The 20,191-nt window shown below is 40.5% G+C and overlaps 2 protein-coding genes across 2 annotated transcripts; both read left to right on the forward strand.

Moving 5' to 3' along the window:
* Nucleotides 1-233: 233 nt before the first annotated feature.
* LOC118756048 (ATP-dependent DNA helicase pif1-like) lies at nt 234-1,880 on the forward strand. The gene has a single exon (XM_036490842.1). The coding sequence runs from the start codon at nt 234-236 to the stop codon at nt 1,878-1,880; it is 1,647 nt and encodes a 548-aa protein (XP_036346735.1).
* Nucleotides 1,881-18,125: 16,245 nt separating this feature from the next.
* LOC118734769 lies at nt 18,126-19,929 on the forward strand. Its single transcript, XM_036464457.1, has 2 exons — nt 18,126-19,710; nt 19,900-19,929. The coding sequence occupies exon 1, from the start codon at nt 18,224-18,226 to the stop codon at nt 19,673-19,675; it is 1,452 nt and encodes a 483-aa protein (XP_036320350.1). The 5' UTR covers nt 18,126-18,223; the 3' UTR covers nt 19,676-19,710; nt 19,900-19,929.
* The last annotated feature ends 262 nt before the right edge of the window (nt 19,930-20,191 follow it).

Raw genomic sequence — 20,191 nt, forward strand, 5'->3', positions numbered from 1 at the left:
ATCTTTGGCTTGCCACTTCATGAAAGACACCCTACTGTCATTCACTTAGCAGTACACCTGCCCAATGGCGAGCGTATTTACTTCACGGAACACAATTTCCGCCATAGAGTTGCAGCGCCTCCAAAAACAACACTAACGGCATTTTTTCAACTTTGTGAAACTGACAACTTCGCAAAAACCCTGTTATACGCTGAAATACCGAGGTACTATATTTGGAACGCAATGAGGAAAGAATGGAAGCGCCGTTTACAAGGGACACATGTGGAGGGTTGGCCAGGCGTGAAAGCTGGAGACGCACTGGGTCGCATGTATACCGTGGTCCAACGAACTTCCAAGCACTGAAGAAATTTGATGGACTAGAGCGAGCGACATTCAGGGAAGCATGTGAAGCACGTGGACTATTGCATGATGACAACCACTGGGACTTAACCATGGAGGAGGCCGTGCTGTGTCGCTCAGCCGCCAAACTCAGAGAGCTGTTTGCAATTTTAGTGAGTACTTGCGGAGTCTCCAACCCTCTCCAGCTGTGGGAAAAATACAAGGACGCACTGCCAGAGTATATCGCGCATACGCTACAAGGGACGCACGCAGATTTGATAACTAATGAGGCGCTGAAATTAATAGAGGATAAAATAAATAACTTATGCGGAAAAAATATGGTGGATTTTGGTTTGCTTACACCACAACGAAGGGGAGAATTGTCAAGCGATGTTATAAGAGAATTCAATTATGATACCGTCGCCTTAGACACTTTTGTTAATGAAATGACACCACATTTGCTTCCCGAGCAAGAGCATGTTTACAATTTAATTATACAGCGTGTTAATAGTGGTGAACCGGGAATCTTTTTTCTGGATGCACCAGGAGGTACTGGCAAGACATTTGTTCTAAACCTGTTGCTGGCTCGACTTCGCAAGTACCGTAATATAGCCCTGGCTGTGGCTTCCTCAGGAATCGCAGCAACGTTGCTTACTGGTGGACAGACTGCGCATTCAACTTTTAAATTGCCACTAAATCTTGTGAGCGAAGAAACCCCTACTTGCAACATTAGCAAAACTAGCAACCGCGGTGCTCTCTTGCAACAGTGCAAGTTAATTGTGTGGGACGAGTGCACTATGTCGCATAAGCATGCTGTAGAGGCATTAAACCGGAGCCTGCAAGATATCCGTATCAATCAGGCTTTGATGGGAGGAGTTGTGGTCTTGATCGCTGGTGATTTTAGGCAGACATTGCCTGTTATTGAGAGGGGTACACCGGCAGATGAGATGAATGCATGTTTGAAGGCGTCGGCACTGTGGTCCAAGGTGGAAAAGCTTTACCTTACGTGCAATATGCGAGTTCAACTTTTCAATGATTTGGAAAGTGGTGAATATGCATCTAAGCTGCTTCAAATCGGTGTGGGTGTACTACAAACGAACATATATGGTAAAATTGAATTTAAGAGCGATTTTTGCAATCCAGTGATGACAGAGGATGAACTAATTTTGTGCGTTTATCCGAATTTGCAAATTAATATAAGAAACCCCGATTGGTTATGCGAGAGGGCAGTGCTTTCGCCAAAAAATGAGTCTGTCCATAATATTAACAAAAAAATAATGGAAGGGTTAGTTGGAGAATCGAAAATCTACACATCAATAGATACGGTGATGAGCAGTGATGACAGTACATCTTACCTTGTAGAATTTCTTAATACATTGGAATTAACAGACGTGCCTTCCCTTAAACTCGAGCTAAAGATTGGAGTCCCAGTTTTGCTGATGCGTAACCTATATGCACCGAGATTGTGCAATGGCACCCGGCTATGTGTTACAGAGATGGGGAGAAATATCATCAAGGCAACTATTCTCACCGGATCAGCTAATTCCAATTATCCCAAATAATTTGCCATTTGAATTTAAGAGGCTGCAATTTCCCCTAAAGTTAGCATTCACAATGACTATTAATAAATCCCGGGGTCAAACATTGAAAGTGGCAGGACTTCATATGGGCACTTCTTGCTTTTCAAATTGTCAACTTTATGTTGGTTGCTCAAGAGTCTCGAGCGCTCAAAATTTATACGTATTGGCGGAGAATAACAAGTCCTACAATGTAGTATATAGGGATATATTAAAATAAAATATGTTCATAAAAAAGATATCACCTAAATATTACTACCAACATACTAATTGTGGTCAAAATTGACATAGGATCACTATTCAAATAAATTATCAAATACCCAACGTGCTTCGTAACATGGGATTAGAAACACAAAAATACTTTTAAGGCGCAGCGAAGCTCGATGGGTATTTGCTAGTACTTTCATAAAAAAATAATAAAATTAATTTGAAGAAATTTAATATATAGCTAAAACTGGGTGACCGTAGAATTTTATCGCGTGGTGTATTTTTTAAAATGTGGAATACAATTTAAGAATTTATTTATGTATACTTAAGTTAAACTGTAAACTTAATGAAACTTGGTTTAACTTAGGGGGACCTTCTGACAAAACTGGCTATGATTTTATGGGCTAGTGGACAGATCTCAATGATAAGTTACATTAAATTAAGCTTACACCAACTGAAGCTGTACAATGAACTGAAAGATAAACCCACTGTAGTAGACAAAAAATAGTGTATGTTAGGTTGAAGGAAAACGGGAGGTAATGTATTGACGGAAATGGTGAAAAGTACAATTAAGCTCTAAAATGTACAGTTTTTCTCGATAAGTTTTACAATTTAAAAATCTCAAATATCAACACTGGTGCATACATGAAAACGAACTTATTTCTGCGTAGGCAGCCTTCGGCCGCGATTAGGGATTATAATCCTTACTACGTAGAATTATCCTTTCTGTGTTGCCGGAAAAGGGGGCGGAAGTATTTTCGCGCAGCCTTCCCTGCGCTTGGGGGTTATAACCCTTACTAAGTAGAATTCTGCTTTCTGTTTTGCCGGAAAAGAGGGGCGGAAGTATATTTGCTTAGAACTTCTTCCTGCGTAGGCGGCCTTATCCGCGCTTAGGGGTTATAACCCATTCAAAGTGGAATTCTCCTTTCTGTGTTGCCAGAAAAGGGGGTGGAAGTACTTTTTCCCAGAACTTCTTCCTGCGTAGGCGGCCTTATCCGCGCTTAGGGGTTATAACCCTTACTAAGTAGAATTCTCCTTTCTGTGTTGCCGGAAAAGGGAGCGGAAGTAAGAATAAACCGAAATAATGCATATGAGGAAATACCGAAATTATGCATAAGCATACCTTCGTTTTAAAAGCGTGTTATGGTACGCATACGATGAGAGTAGTAGTGAGTGCAGGCGACATGATACAATGGGGTGCACTGTGGCTAGTCATGTCGGCTTGGCGAGGTTCTTGACTCACTACTGTTCCCTGTGCCGTAGCAGAGAAACAGTCATGCCTTTTCAATCATCCCAACGGACGGACACACAGCAATTATAATTCCACAAATTCAAAAAAATCCGTTACAAAACAAACAAAAAAGCTGGAAAAAAGAACGTTTAATACATTTAAATTAAACTAAAAATCAAGAATCCAAAAACCTAACCAACTACGAAGAATCAAAAAAAAAAAACTACGACCGAATATGAGGCACCACCGCTGGTATTGTGGTGCCTGGTGCTGGCCCACCCTCACCGTGACTACTGGCGCACCCTAATATCAGTAGCCCCATTATAAAAGTCTTTAGCATGCCTTCCTATATAACTAAAAGGGTCAGCATTCCCGTTATATCAGTACAATTTATGCAAACTTCATTTTCTTATCCTAAATTAATCCTAATCCTTACAGGTAAAAATTCGTAACCCTATCATCTAAACTTAGTAAATGTGTGCGTGATCTATGTACGTTAATGGTAAGTATAAAGGAATGGTAGGTAAGTACTGAAAATCATTTAAATCAAGTTTAAGTATGTATGAAGTGTATTCGGGTATTTCAAAAAAAAAAAACAAGTGTCAAAACGCATGTGCCTCCAGAGTGCTTGAACGCACAGGGGTTTTTTATTCAATGGAAATAAGAGAAAAATAGAAGACCGTGGTTTAATAATAGTTTAATTAAAGTCATATATTTTGTCAAATCTTCTTTTTATACAATTTTGTATATTACCTGAAATAAGTTAATATCGCTGACGCTGGTAGCTCCGTGTTATCTTCCGTGTAGACTCAAACGAGAAGTGGCAGATTAAATTAAATCGCGTTAGTTGCGGACCGCCGGACAAACACCGATATAGAAGGGGAAAGTTAACGAAAGTTCGTTGTCCGGCGGGAATAGGGTGGCCAGATGCGCTGATTTAATCAGTACATTTGCTGATTTTTTTTTTATTGTACTGATTTTTAAGAACCCGAAATCTGATTTTATGAGTTTGTACTGATTTTTACATTTAATAAATGTTTTTGTGAATTGGTATAATTGTCATTTACATGAGGTTAACATGTTCAAAAGAATGGTTTTTGATAACTCATACATGTGAGCAGATACGAAGCAATTTATTGAACGTGTAAATTCAGTGCTAATTAAATTTAAACCATTTTTCAAAAGCTGTCACCTTGAAATTGTTTGGTTTCCTAACATTTCGCAAAAAACTGCCCGAATTCAATACAACATAATAGCCCTTTTCCAAATACTTCAGGACATGGAACAGCCATAGTATTTCAAACTGAAATAGCTACTGCTTTTGTGCTTGTTGTGCAATGTAAGTTCTAAAAACAGATGAGTGAAAATTACTAGTATTACTTACCAGTTCATACCTGCCAACCCGATAAGTAGGCCAGAAAAAAATAGACAATCCAACGTTTTCACATTTTATAGGCTTAATACTTCCGATTGGTTTATAATTTGTTCATTAAACAAAATTTAAAAAAAAATAATAATTTTTGAGTATTTAATTAAAAATATCCTGGCCAGGATTTTTTTTCAACCAACCCACTCGCGAAATATTTATTAAGACATAAGTTTCATACAAAATAGCTTTAATCCATGAAACAGGTGGGTGAAGGTCGTACCCTTGTCGGATCTTAGACTGTTATAAGCAGGGAACGGATTTTATGGAAATTGCCTTTTTTTTCTGCTAAAGAGATAGAGAATATTCGATTAAGAATGTCCACGATTTAGCTTTCCCTGATTCCATATATACACATTTGATGTTGCCTTTTTTGCCTTTTTTAAGATATTTGCCTTTTTTTGCTTTTTTAAGATATTTGCCTTTTTTGCCTTTTCTTCCTTTAAAAAAGTGATTATAGCATTTAAATTTTTTTTTTAGGTTAAAAATATAGACATGCCCATGCGGCCTATAGAAGCACAGGGGCCTCTTGCCAAATTGGTGTTGGAAAAATTCAAAGCCGTTTTCTCAGCTAACGTAGGCTTGGAGACAATAAGGGGTGTGGATAAAATTGTAAAGGGCGAGGAAAACGCCCTTATTCCTGATAATATGAACGTTTCAAACGTTCCATATTTAAATTGGGCGCCACTTGTATCAACTCACATCGAGCACACGTTTAGTATATTTAAGAATTTTCTTCGCGAAAATCGAATGAAGATGCTGCCAGAAAACTTCAAAATGCATCTTGTGGTTCAATGTTACTACAACTATAGAGATTAAAGTTTTATGAGTTAGAAACTCGAAAGGATAAAATAGTCAAAGATTCAAAGTACACATTTTTCATATAATGAAACTAGTTCATAGATTTTCTCTTTTTATTTGTAATATAAACATTTCTAAAATAAATGTTCTTCGTATTTTCTGTCTTTTTTTTGTGCCTTATTTTGCTTTGCAATACCTAGTGCCTTTTCCTGCCTTTTTCGCTATTTTGTTTTGCCTTTTTTGCAATACCTAGTGCCTTTTCCTGCCTTTTTCGCTATTTTATTTTGCCTTTTCCAGCCTATTTCGTTATTTTATTTTGCCTTTTTTATAGGTTTTTAGGTCCTAAAAATCCGTTCCCTGGTTATAAGACTGCCATAACTTTTATATTCAAAGTCATATTAACATGGCGGTAAGACAGAAATATGCGCATTGAAAATTCATGTATATGATAGAAATCTTGGAAAATTGTCATATCTCGAGCGAAGTTGTTTTGTCAAATGTCCACAGATTTTATTAAGGCAGTTCACTCTTTGAACGAAAATGCGAAAGGCAAAAATTAGCGTTTGTTTTGTTGCTTTGCTGTGCGTTTGTGCGTTTGTGCGAAACGACGCCATAACGGTGCCATATGTTTGTTGTAAAAAACTGCCGATTTTCGCACTTTCGCTCAAACGCATCAAAAAGTGAGCTCTAGTATTGTGAATGTGTTTTAAATTTGTAGCTTAAAATATGCAAACAAATTCTGACTCGAGCTCATCTTCTACTGAAACTGTATGCGCTACAAAACTGCGTACTCCAAATTAAAAAAAAATTCGGATAATTAGATATTTTGATGAAATTTTTTTTTAAATTTTTATCATTTCTATAAATTTTCTAGAAAGTTTGAGACTTCATCTTGCATGGTTTTTCTTATAGAATTAACTTTATTTTTATATAAAATTTAAACTAAGTAAGGAAAGAAAAAATTGTCAATACATTTTACTACCATTTATGTGAACACAACTGTACATACATATGTAATACGTTTGCTTTGTTTTAAACTAATGAACTGTTATATATGTTATTTTTTTTTAAATTAATGCGCTGTTATTTGGTTGTTATATTGTTAATAAACGAAAAAGGCGCTTAAAAATGAGCTGATTTTTATGGCTTTGTACTGATTTTTGATCCCAACTGTACTGATTATGTCACTAAAATATCTGGCCACGCTAGGCGGGAAGGACTTGCTAACGGCCCAAGTTTTCGCGTTAATACGTATGTGTATACATGCATGCGCATTTATAAATAGACATATACACACGCATGCGTACACACATACGTATTTTAGTTTATTCGTAAAATGACGCTAAGGCGGAGAACAAGCTTTTTGAAATATTTAGGCTTAAGGCCTAAACATACCGCCCCCTTGCGGTACGAAACATCTGTACTCGGGAAACGCTCGAGCTACCAGCTTCATATGTGCTTACAATTTCAAAACAAGTGTATAAATTCATGTTTGCATGCGACGCTTCGATGAAGAAAAAATACCCGACCAGCCGACGTGACCAGTTTATTGGTGGAATGAGCAAATAGCGGACTTGGGACTGCAATGCAACAGAGCGAGAAGAAACTACCAGCGTGCCAGAAGGTCTGAAAGCTTTACCGACGAACATGCTATATACAGAGCTAAACGCAAGGAGCTTAAACAAGCCATTAAGCTCAGCAAGCGAAAATGTTTTACTAGCTTGTGTGAAAGCGTCCAAAATGACCCCTGGGGCTTAGCATAAGTAAGTGAGGGGAGGAGACAAAAAGTATGTATGTGTGCGTAAGTACTATATTGGTTTTTGATAAACAGATGGCGCAATATTTATAACCTAATCGCGCGTATGTACATATGTAAATACATACATACGTATATATGTTGATTGCAGCTAATGCGGATCTGTTTCTATTTTTTAGTAATCTATGTATGTCTATACATACATATTATATATATACATACGAAAACTTTTTGAAGTGAAACAACGTTTAGCAAAAGACCACTCCAAGAATAAAAGTAAAGGTGAGTACGTACATAGATAAAGAAAAGGATAAAGGAAAAGGTAAAAATAAAAACCAAAACAAAATTGCGTAAAGATAAAGGCAAAAATGAAGACCAAGGTAAATTTAGACACTTTACTTATATAAGGGCAAACGTGAAGGGGAATATATATATGAAGAATATGATAAACATAAAAATAAAAACAAAGATAAATATAAAAGTACAAATGAAGATAGAGGAAGAAAGATTAAAATAAAGGTAGTTTTAGAGAAAAGGATATAGATAGAGGCTCAATCTGGGAACTATTTCGGCATTTTAGAGATTTTCGGGATCCTCGGGACTTATCGATATAATAATCGATATTTTGTCGGTTTTGTGATTGATATTTTTATCGATTTTGTTAACGAAATTTTTATCGATATTGTTATTGATTTTGCTATCGATATTTTCGGAACTTATCGATATTTTTATCAATTTTGTTATCGATATTTTTTATCAATTTTGTTATCGATATTTTTATCGATTTTGTTATCGATTTTGTAATCGACTTTGTTATCGATTTCATTATCGCTTATTTATCCATTTTTTTTCGATATTTTTATCGATTTTGTTATCGATATTTTTGTCAGTTTTGTCATCGATATGGTTATCGATGTTTTTATCGATTTTATTATCTATTTTTCTATCGATTTTGTAATCGGTATTTTTATAGATTTTGTTGTCGATATTTTAATCGATTTTTTTATCGATATTTTTATAGGTTTTGTTATCGATATTTTTATTGATTCTTTATTTATCGATTTTTCTGATTTTATCGATTTTGTTATCGGTCGTTTTATCGATTTTGCTATCGATGTTAATATCGATTTTGTTATCGTTTATCGAATTTGTCATCAGTGTTTTTATCGGTTTTGTTACCGATATTTTTATCGATTTTGTTATCGATACTGTTATCGCTTTTGGTATCGATATTTTGTCCGGTTTTATTATCGATATTTTTATCGAGTTCGCTATCGATATTGTCATCGCTTTTGTTATCGATATCTTTATCGATTTTGTAATCGATTTTTTGATAGATTTGGTAACCGATTTTGTTATCGATATTTATATCGGTTTTATTATCGATATTTTTATCGATTTTGTTATCCATTTTGCTATCGATATTATTACCGATTTTGATATCGATATTTTTTCTTAGTGTGTGCTTTCGTTTTTGATTTGGATATGCTCTTAACCATACCACGTATTCTACGTTTAAAATTAGCGGCTGTATCTCCGATACAGCCTGCAGACCAAAAAGAAGGCGCTGGACTGTTCCTTTTTTTTTGTTTACGGTGTTGAGCACCTTCTGCCGTATAAGGAATGGGGGGTGGAAGTATTTTTGCCCTGAACATCTTTTTGCGCAGGTGGCCTTCGGCCGCGCTTAGGGGTTATAACCTTTACTAAGTAGAATTCCCCTTTCTGTGTTGCCGGAAAAGGGAGCGGAAGTAAGAAGAAACCGAAACAATGCATATGATGAGATACCGAAATTATGCACAACCATACCTTCGTTTTAAAAGCGTGTTATGTTACGCATACGATGAGATCAGTAGTGAGTGCAGGCTACATGCCACAATGGGGTGCACTGTGGCTAGTCATGTCGGCTTGGCGAGGTTCTTGCCTCACTACTGTTCCCTGCGCCGTAGCAGAGAAACAGTCATGCCTTATCAAACATCCCAACGGACGGACACACAACAAATATAATTCCAGAAATTCAAAAAAATCCGTTACAAAACAAACAAAAAAGCTGAAAAAAGAACGTTTAATACATTTAAATTAAACTGAAAATCAAGAATCCAAAAATCTAACCAACTACGTAGGTTAGGTTAGGTTAGGTTGGAGTGGCAGCCCCGCGCCGAGCGCGGAGCACACGTGGGCTGGAAAAGCCCGTTGTGATACCATTGGCCGAAGCCATTTGTTTCTTTCCCTTCCTTAGTAATTGAACCACCGAGTGCGTTATATATAGCACAAAAAGTCGAGGACGTTCGCCGAGTTCAAATCGGCTAAACAATCTAGAAAGTACTTGTTGAAGAATCGGTTGCGCGTGTTGGCCAGGGCGGGACAATAGCAGAGATAGTGTTCAACGGTCTCCACCTCTTCCTCGTCTCTGTAACTGCGACAAAAATCGTTGGTGGGGTATCCTAGCCTTTTTCCGTGTGTGCCCATCAGGCAGTGTCCGGTGATAACCCCGACTACTAATCTAAGAGAGGAGCGGTCCAGCAGGGTAAGAGCTATGGATCGCTTTACATCAATTTTTGGCCAAATTTGCCTGGTAGTATGGCAGGTGGTTTCCACAGCCCACCTGAAATTTAGCTCCTCGACGAGTTCGGTCATTAGTCTATGTTTGCAGGAGGCTAGAGGTATGCCCGCGTTATGAGCAGAATTGACTTCAGATATTTCCGTCCCTCTCCTTGCCAGCTCGTCGGCTAGGCAGTTGCCAGGAATGTCCCTATGTCCGGGGACCCATACAACAGTCAAGGAGCATTTTGATGCCAGCAGGTTGAGAATCTTCCTGCATTCTATGGCTACTTTGGACGTTGTTCCGCTAGAATTGAGAGATTTGATAGCAGCCTGGCTGTCAGAATAGATAGCAATAGGCCGTCCTGGAGGGGCGGAGGCTGTAACCCATCGTGCCGCCTCCATTATGGCGTTTAATTCTGCTTGAAAAACACTACAATGGTCCGGTAAGCGAAAACTGAGGTTTAGCGCGAGTTCGTCAGAGTAGATCCCGCTACCCACTCTTTTGTTAAGCTTGGAACCATCTGTATATATGGCCGTAGACCCTGCGTTCAGGTCTGTGGCCCCTTCCCATTCGTTCCTCTCTGGGATCCTTGTGGAGAATTTGTTGTCTAAGCAGAGTAGAGGAGTGGTATAATCTATCTGTCGTAGATTATCCGGTAGAGTTTTAAGTACTTTTGCGTGTCCGAACCTGAGGTCTCTCCACGGCTGGATTGTATTTAACCTGACCGCACTGCAGCCGGCACGAAATTTTCCGTAGAGATCCACAGGTGGAACATTTAACATTATTTCCAGAGATTTGGTAGGTGTAGTGGGCAGTGCTCCCGTGACTAGCATGGCAGCCGTCCTCTGTACCCGTTCCACCTTGGCTCTGGACAAAGTGTTGTTTAGCGCAGCCACCATACGGTGACCCCGTAGAAAAGGATGGGTCTTATCACAGCTGTGTACATCCAGTGTACTATGTGTGGTTTTATTCCCCATTTTTTGCCTATTGCCGTCTTACTGGCATAAAGGGCGGTATTGGCCTTTCTGGAGCGGTCTTCAATGTTTCGCTTCCAGTCAAGTTTTTTGTCTAGAATAATTCCAAGGTATTTGACCTCGGTTGAGAGAGTAAGTGCCACTGCGTTTAGGGTGGGAGGTTTAAATAAGGGAGTTTTATACTTCCTTGTAAAAAGTACCATTTCCGTTTTGGTAGGATTGACGCTAAGTCCACATTCCTTGGACCAGATGTTTACCAGACCGAGTGCGTTTTGCAATAACTCACTCAGGACCTGAAGATGTTTGCCCGTTGCCACGATTGCTATGTCATCAGCGTACGCTATGACTTGGCAACCGGTGCCCTTTAGGCTTAGAAGTAGGGTGTTCACTGTTAGATTCCAGAGCAGAGGGGAGAGAACGCCCCCTTGGGGGGTGCCTCTGGTCACATACTTTGTGATGGAACCATCCGACAGTGCTGTATGAGCGGGCAAAAATCAAAAAAATTGTTGTCACGTATGTCAACGTGTTTGGTATCGTTGGAAAGGAAATTTATCCTAGATTAAGGATCTGGACTTAGTTTTTGTTTTTATCTCATAAGGTTCTCAGAAAAACCTCTTAAAGTTGTGTGTTTTTTATATATTTTTTCTTTTATGAAAATGCCTTTAGCTGGAGTCTTTAAAAAAAAATTGCTAAAAATACAATTTATCATACTTTATCTTAAGACACAATTTTTCTAATTAGAAAATCTGTAAGGAAACCACTCTATAGAGCTTTTTAAAAAATATTGAGTTTCCTGGCTGGAATGGCCTATTTGCTACACCCTAAAATTTGTTGCAGAAAATTTAAAAAATTCCTAAGTTTACAAAGGGATAAAAAAAAAATATGTAAAAGTATGTTTTTTTTTATTCTTTTATTTGAAAGAAGGGGCATTTTTCTTTGAAATAAAAAAAAAAACAGTCTGCAGACTCATTGCGCTTTTCGAAGAAAATCGTTTTTTTTAAGGTTATAAAATAAACTTTTGCAAAAAAAAAATTTCACTGATTGCAGTTACCACAGTATTTTCCATTACTTAAATGCCAAAACATTCTTTAAAAATAGTAAAGTTTATTACTGTAGACACACGCCGTAGTGTTCTGTGCTGTGTAGTGAAGCGTAAAATAGTGAAAAAACTAATATTAATATGAATTCAATTATAAAAAACTCAATTTTAGCTGATATCTGGATTTCTACTCGTCCATCAGATAGAGTGTCTGCATTATCTGCATTTGTTGAAAACAAATTAATACACGCTAAATGCGACAAAGCACTTTTGAATCAAAAAATAAAACTTTTTAATAGTGAGATGAAAAATAAGTGGAATTATAGTGGCCACAAAAGAAGCGCTTTTGAAAAAACATATTCTAAATGGCTAAATTGGACATTCCTTTCCCTTCCGGATTCCAATGGAAATAAGGATAAATGTGCTGAACGGGGAAGACCTTCTAAAGAAGAATTTTGCGAAGCTTCACGGAGAACAAAAAATCGAAGGGTAGAGCATTTGTTGAAAAACTATTCCATCGAAGAGCTCGATAGAAGAGCTAGTATAGATTACACTTATAGAAGAGCTAGTATAGATTACACTTTTTCTGACTAGTATGATTTCAACCCGAAATTCATGAATGAATTCATGTATGAATACACCACAAAATTCATGTATGAATACATCACAATTCATGTATGAATACACCACAAAATATATAGTCAATGAACTAGTGTGTTTGCTGAGTAGTTTGGAATTTGACTGCATGATGACTTTAATTTTTCAATAAACGGCGTTAGATAAAACAAATAATTTTTGATTCAGTATTTTGCAACAACTCTTGTTCGTGCGCAGTAACTAATAAAAAGGAAAACAAAATTATATTTGTCTTTTGAGTATTTAATGTCGTCTTGAATGAATCAAATTTTTTAAGCGTGTGACACCCACACCAAAAGATATAATCAATTTAAAAAAAACATTTTGTAGTCAAAAAGGACCAAAATGAAAGTAGCTGCCATTCCTTGAGGGTTTGCGTAAGAGAGATATAGGGAATCTTATTTGCCATGAATTAAGCCATAGAATGGAGACACAGCACTGTGCATCCCCCAGTTCTGATAGAATAGTTCTCTTCTCAAGAAGGAGCCCAACAAAATTCACCAGACCCCGCTGCACCCCCGCCATGAGAAGGGAGTTAACAACAGACTTCGGGTAGACGTTGTTGAAAGCACCCTCGATATCGAGAAAAACTCCGAGCGTGTATTCCTTTAAGGCCAATCCTTTTTCAATCGTCGATACGATTTCATGGAGTGCGGTATCCACGGATTTTCCTTTGGAATATGCATGTTGGTTCGGGGAGAGGTTGTAATTTTTTATATTCCGTCGAATATATTCGTCGATGAGCCTCTCTAGAGTTTTAAGGAAGAATGAAGTGAGGCTTATAGGCCTGAAATCCTTCGGTTTCACATGTGCGGCCTTGCCTCCTTTTGGTAAGAATACAGCTTTTGCCTTTGTGCACTCATGTGGTATGTAAGTCAGGGTTAGGCAGGATGTAAAAATCTGAGAAAGCAGGGGGCCCAGTATGTCCTTAGCTTCCTGTAGTTGAGCGGGAAAAACTCCGTCAAGGCCCGGAGATTTGTAGGACTGGAAGGACATTAAAGCCCATTCCACCCTCTCCTCACTTACGACGTCCCTAACGGTATCACCCAGAGAAAAGTAAGTCCTAGGACCGGGCGAAAAACCGGAGGTGTCGTCCGAGCAGCCCGGGAAGTGAGTGCTCATAAGGACCTCCAGCATTTCGTTACATGATGTCGTCCAGTCACCGTTAGGCTTCTGGATAGAGTTCATACTCGAAGAGGATTTCGAGAGAACTTTCCTCAGCCTGTTGGCTTCAGAGTTCTCTTCTATGTTATTGCAGAAATTTGCCAAGATTCGCGTTTCGCCCTCTTTAGGGCCTTCTTGAAAACTTTGAGTGCGTCTTTGTATGGTTGCCAAAGACCTGTTTGCTTAGCATGATTGAAAAGCCTCCTGCTGTTCTTCCTCAGTGCTGAAATCTCCGGATTCCACCACTGGGGTTTCTTTTTGCCCTTCGGGAGGGTGCTTGGGCAGGAGGCTTTGAAAGCAGCATTACAGGCATTTGTCACAAAGTTCACTGCTTCATCAATTTTCGACGATGAGTCCAGCTCACCGAGAGAAACACCCTTTGTATTCGAGAGACTCGCTTCATCAGGTCTTAACGATAAGCAGGACTTATCGTGAGAAGCGTATCTACGTAGAGAGGCCGACAGCGTATTCCTATACTTTGCCCAGTCGGTTCGCTTTCTGTTCCTGTATGCTGTTAAAGGAGCAGGATCAAAATTGAGATTGAAACTGATGTAGAGGTGGTCAGAAAAAGAGTGTTCCTTGGACACCTGCCAGGCCCTTATCCGATCGGACGAACCGCTCGACACAAGGGTGATGTCCAGCACTTCCCTTCTAACACAGGTCACAAAGGTGGGATCGTTCCCACGGTTACATACAGTAAGATTGTGTAAAAGAATAAAGTCAAGTACACACACACCCCGGGAGTTGGTGTCACTTGAGCCCCAGATCGTGTTGTGTGAATTAGAGTCGGCCCCTATTATGACCGGGAGCTTTCTGCGATTTGCTTCCTTCACCGCTTCTTCCAGTCTATTGGGTGGAAAAACATGGCTGTCGTGGGCCATGTAGGTTGATGTCAGCCAGATAACGCTCTCCTTCAGCTGTACGCTGATGCATACAGTGTCCTCGTCGCTGTATTTGGAGAGTAAAAAATGAGAATATACTTTTTTAATTAGAATGCAAGCTCTGATCCTACCTATTACTGGAGCTGATACCACCTGGTAGGCATCAGAGTTCAGTCCGCAAACCTTGTTTCTGACGATCCAAGGTTCTTGGACTAGAATCACGTCCTCAGCTTTATCGCTGAGGCGAAGAAGGAGAGCAGCCGAGGCTGCCTTGGAGTGGTGCAGATTAATTTGTAGGATCTGCACCATCCTCAGAATCGGTTATGTCCATTGCTTCTAGCTCCCTCCGCTCGGCGGCGGCAATGAATGTGATGTCATTGTCCTCCTCCTCCGGTTCGGATACCAGAAGCTGGTCCTCGTCCAGCGTTGCCCATCGACTGTAGACCGACCCTACGTAGGCAGATACTGAGCCCGTGTCGCTCTCAGTATCTGTCGCGGTATCGGATACACTCACACTCGTTGGTGGGTCCACAGGTTCACTCGTGGTGTTTCCTGTGTAACCCGCGCTGCCTGCCACCGATGCCGACGCAGGGGCCGCAGGTCCGCTCGAGGCGTTGCCTGTTTTGTTGGCCCCTTCGTCGGGAAGAATATCTGAGGGAGCGGGTCCGCTCGAGGCGTTGCCCGTTTCCCCCCTCTTGCTGATCCGTTCTCTGGTGGATTTTTACTGTGATTGAGTAAAAGCCGTAGCTTATTACCCCACCACAACCCTCGAGAACTGGGACAGAAGCATCGTTGATGACAAAGAAAACAAAACGCTGCTTCCCCTTGGTCTCGCCAGCTCGGACTATCCTCCAATCGCTGGTGGGCAGTCCTTCGTTGCCCATGCGGATGAACTCGAGTGTCTCCTCCGGTTTTGACGGCTCAGCTGGTACCCAGGCCCAGGCTCGCGGCCTGTTAGGGATTTCATCCCTATGGACGGCAACTAAGTCTGCCCCGGGCCACAGCTGTCCAACCGTGGAGATAGCTTCTTTGTAGAGCCGGACCGCGCGCTCATCGGCGCACGCTACCAGCTTAACTCGCCCTTGATGCCATCCGGCATCACGGACGACTGGTGCAGGGCCGGGTACTTCTGGAGTATCCCTTTATATACCCTGCATAAACCCATCAGGACGGACTTCCAGTTGTCCGTAGTGATGTGGCCGTCCGGATGCCCCTTGTCCAACACCGCCAGCGTGAGGTGCTCTTTGGCGGCTTCACTGAACGGCTTCGTGTTGGATACGGCCATCGACGGACGGTTAGATGGAGAGGAATCCCTATACCTCTTGGACTCACCCGAGGTGTCGTCTTGAGATCGCTGTCTCTTGGAGGCAAGGTTCTTCCTTGGGTTTTCCGAGTGGGTGGTTTGTCCTTCCCGCCTTTCCCGGAGGATCGCTTGTCGCTGGCGGCGAAGACTCCCATGGCCCACTTAAGAGAGGCTTTTTGCTCCTCCGTCAGCTGGTCATGCGGGATGACCCCCAGCCTTTTGATGACCTTAGGGGCTGCCCTTCGGTCACGCTGGGCCCTGACGCAGGGCGAAACTTTCGTTGCAGCTTTGGAGCAGCCGGGGCGCAGATCGAGGTCATTTGCCCCGGTCTTCGATTTACTCGCGGGAGTGGTCCTCTGCTTGTCCGTGGAGGACTTTTGCTCGACCACTGCACCTTGAGTTTTTAGTGTGCACTGGATGGGCATGGGGGAGGGGGCCGGCTTCGACTTTCCCTCATGGGGTATAGTACCACCGGCATCCCTGGAGGTTCGCTTTCCCTCTGGGGGTTTAGCAATCCTTCCAGCTTCTGCGGAAGCCCGAAGCTGCTTGGGCCGTTCAGGCCCTCTCGGTTCCGTCGATGCGGTTTCCGAGGTGGTTGGTGTTTTGGACTTTTCATCGCCGTGTCCAGCGGCGGCACTACCCGTGCAGGGTTCCGAGGCTTCTTTATTTGTATTCATCTTTCATCTGGTTCTTTGGCCACCTACTGAGCCGAGGCCTTTCGGTGGCCGGAAAATAAGGAAAGGGGAAAAAACGGTCGACCACGGCAGAGCCCCATGCCGCAGCAAGTCCACCGTTACTCCCGGAGGCGGACAGGTATCCGGGAGGCGCCGTTAGAATACAGTCGGAAAGCCCCCTGACTGCAAACCTTCCAATGGGCACGGTGACGCATGACACCCTGGATTAGAGGGAGAGGGTAGATTTGGCACCCTCCGGGTCTAGATCCATAGTGTTCTGTAGAAACAGGGTCCCCTCTTGAAGGATGCATTTCGCGCACTATGGTCTTGATGTGGTAGTGGCTAGGCATACAGGGTCCCCTGTATGCTGTGTTAAGCTTCATCCACACCCTGCCTGAAATAAGTTAATATCGCTGACGCTGGTAGCTAAGTGTTATCTTCCGCGTAGACTCAAACGAGAAGTAGCAGATTAAATTAACGCTGTCGAGTTTAAATAGCGCCAAAGCAGCTGCACTTGATAGTAGTTGGTTGAATAAGGAAAATGAATTAGCAACAAGAGTTTACGGGATGTACATAGCTCAGTGGTTAACGCTTCTGACTTTGAACATCGAATTCGCAGGTTCGATCCCTTCTGAAGTCTAGAAAAAAGAAGTCTGATGAAGAGATGTGGTGATCTCCGAAATAGCTGCTATAACTTCTACCGCTTAGACTTTGGTGCTTTTTCAATATTTCCTAATAAACAATCGTGGTACAAAGCTCAATAAAAATATTAAAAATAAAATGTTAATAAGCCACAATAACATTGACAAATAAGTCGCGTTAGTTGCGGACCGCCTGACAAACACCGATATAGAAGGGGAAAGTTAACTAAAGTTCGTTGTCCAGCGGGAAGGACTTGCTAACGGCCCAAGTTTTCGCGTTAATACACATATACACACGCATGCGTACACACATACGTATTTTAGTTTACTCGTAAAATGACGCTAAGGCAGAGAACCAGCTTTTCGATATATTTAGGCTTAGGGCCTAAACATACCGCCCCCTTGCGGTACGCAACATCTGTACTTGGGAAACGCTCGAGCTACCAGCTTCATATGTGCTTACAATTTCAAAACAAGTGTATGAATTCATGTTTCCGTACGACGCTTCGATTAAAAAAAATACCCGACCAGCCGACGTGCACCTGTTTATTGGTGGAATGAGCAAATAGCGGACTTGCGACTGCAATGCAACAGAGCGAGAAGAAACTACCAGCGTGCCAGAAGGTCTGAAAGCTTTACCGACGAACATGCTATATACAGAGCTAAACGCAAGGAGCTTAAACAAGCCATTAAGCTCAGCAAGCGAAAATGTTTTACTAGCTTGTGTGAAAGCGTCCAAAATGGCCCCAGGGGCTTAGCATATAAAGTTGTGACGAAAAGGCTGAAGGCGTCGGTTCGACCACAGTTATTATGCCGTTGAGGCGTTATCCCCAATGCAATCAAGTTTTGCGGGAGAAATTTTTCCTGCTACGATGTTCGAGTTCCCCATGGTTAGCACGGAAGAAGTACTTCTTGCGGCCAAGTGATTTAAAGATAAAAAATCACCGGTGCCGGATGCAATTCCAAATCGTGTCCTCAAGCTTGCTGTAGCTGCGAACCCTAAAGTGTTCGTCGATAGTTTTAACGAATGCTTTAAAGAAGGAGTATTTCCTGATGTATGGAAGCGCCAGCGGCAAGCCTGGAGTTCCACTTCGTCCTATTGTCTCTTCTATTATGGTCCCCTGTTACAAACTGTCCAAATACATCGGCGAGATTTTACAAAGTCTAATTTCAGGAAAATATAACGTCAAGAATGCTTTTAATCTTAAAGATAAGTTAACCAACGTCCATGTGTGTGATGAAGATGTTTTAGTTTCGTTTGATGTCCTTTCCCTATTCACAAATATACCAACGACATTAGCTTCGAGAATAATTATGAATAAGTGGGACCTAATTCAACAGAAAACTTCTATTCCAAAAAAGAAATTTCACAAAATAATAGACTTTTGCCTCAAGGATAACAATTACTTTATGTTCAGCAACAAACTATACGCACAAACATTTGGAATGCCCATGGGAAATCCAATTTCTCCAACAATCGCTGACATTATCATGGACAACCTACTGGACAACACCATCACTGAGCTGAAAGAAAAATTTAACATTGACATAAAGTTTGTAACAAAATACGTGGACGACATCTTCGCTATTATCAAACGTAATGACGCGAATATTATTCTAGATACTCTTAATAAATACCACAATAAACTGAAATTTACTATGGAAATTGAAAAAGACTCAAAAATACCATTTCTAGATGTTTGTATTTATCGAGAAAAGCAAAACCTCCTTCTAGACTGGTACTCAAAACCAACCTCCTCTGGACGCCTGATAAATTACTTCTCATCTCAACCAAGAAAATATAAAATTAACACCGCAAAAAACTTAATCCACAAAGTACTGACGATAAGCCACACACAGTTCCATGACACCAATATAGAGAAAATAACCAACATCCTAAAAAACAATAATTATCCTGTCAAATTAATACACGAACTCATAAATGAGGGAATAATAAAAAATAGCAACCACCCTAACACACAATCGGACTCAGAAACAACAAAAAGCGCAAAGAAATTCTTCAGTGTTACATACATTCCCAATCTTACCGATAATTTTGATCATAACATAACAAAAACACAAAACACAGCACTTGCATATAAATCTAATTGCACACTTTCGAGAATATATACAAAAACAAAGTGTCCAGTGGAGGTCCACCAACAAAACAACGTAGTCTACGAAATTAAATGCAATGGGAAGGAAACAGAAACATGCGGAAAGTTGTACATTGGGACAACGAAGCGGCCTTTAGGTGTTCGATTAGGCGAACATGAAGCGGACATAAGGAAACGGAAAAGCAGTACAGCATTATCACAGCACATTTTAACAAGTGGACACACAGCTGATTTCGCGAACACAAATATTATTGACAAAGAAAGAAGAGAACAGATTCGATACACAATAGAGAGCCTTAGAATTATGCAAAAACGAGAAATGACAATTAATAAGAAGGAAGATACAGACAACATTGCGGCCGCATACATAACTTGTTTACAGAAATGAAATTTTCAGTACTGACAAAACTACCACATCAAGTGGTATGGATATATTTTCTTTTTTAGTGATTAAGTATTTATACATATACATATCTATGTTTGAATATCTAAACAATGTAAGTTGGTTTGTCATTAAATTCAATTTGTTGTTATATATGTATACATTTTTGTTTTTTCGGTTAATACTTAATGTGTGTGTTTTTTTGTATTTTTGTATATTTGTTGTAACAGATAAAATAAACACTACCCCTGAGGATGCTAAAAAGTTTTAGCGAAACGTCGGGTAAAAAGTGGAATAAAGTAGTTTTATTCGCACAAGAACTGAAAGTATCAGACTAGCCTACAAACATAAAATAAAAATAAAAAAAAGGCAAGTTTTATTGCCGAAAACTGGGAAGCCACCAGAAGATCCCTCAGCATATCGTCCTATATGCATGTTGGATACGACGGGAAGTTGAAGCAATCGAGGAAAAGGAAGGCCTCTCAGAGACACAGTTCGGCTTCAGAAAGGGGCGGTCAACAG

This window comes from Rhagoletis pomonella, unplaced genomic scaffold (assembly GCF_013731165.1).
Source record: "Rhagoletis pomonella isolate Grant_MI unplaced genomic scaffold, Rhpom_1.0 Rhpom_scaffold_00002, whole genome shotgun sequence".
NCBI classification, from domain to species: domain Eukaryota; kingdom Metazoa; phylum Arthropoda; class Insecta; order Diptera; family Tephritidae; genus Rhagoletis; species Rhagoletis pomonella.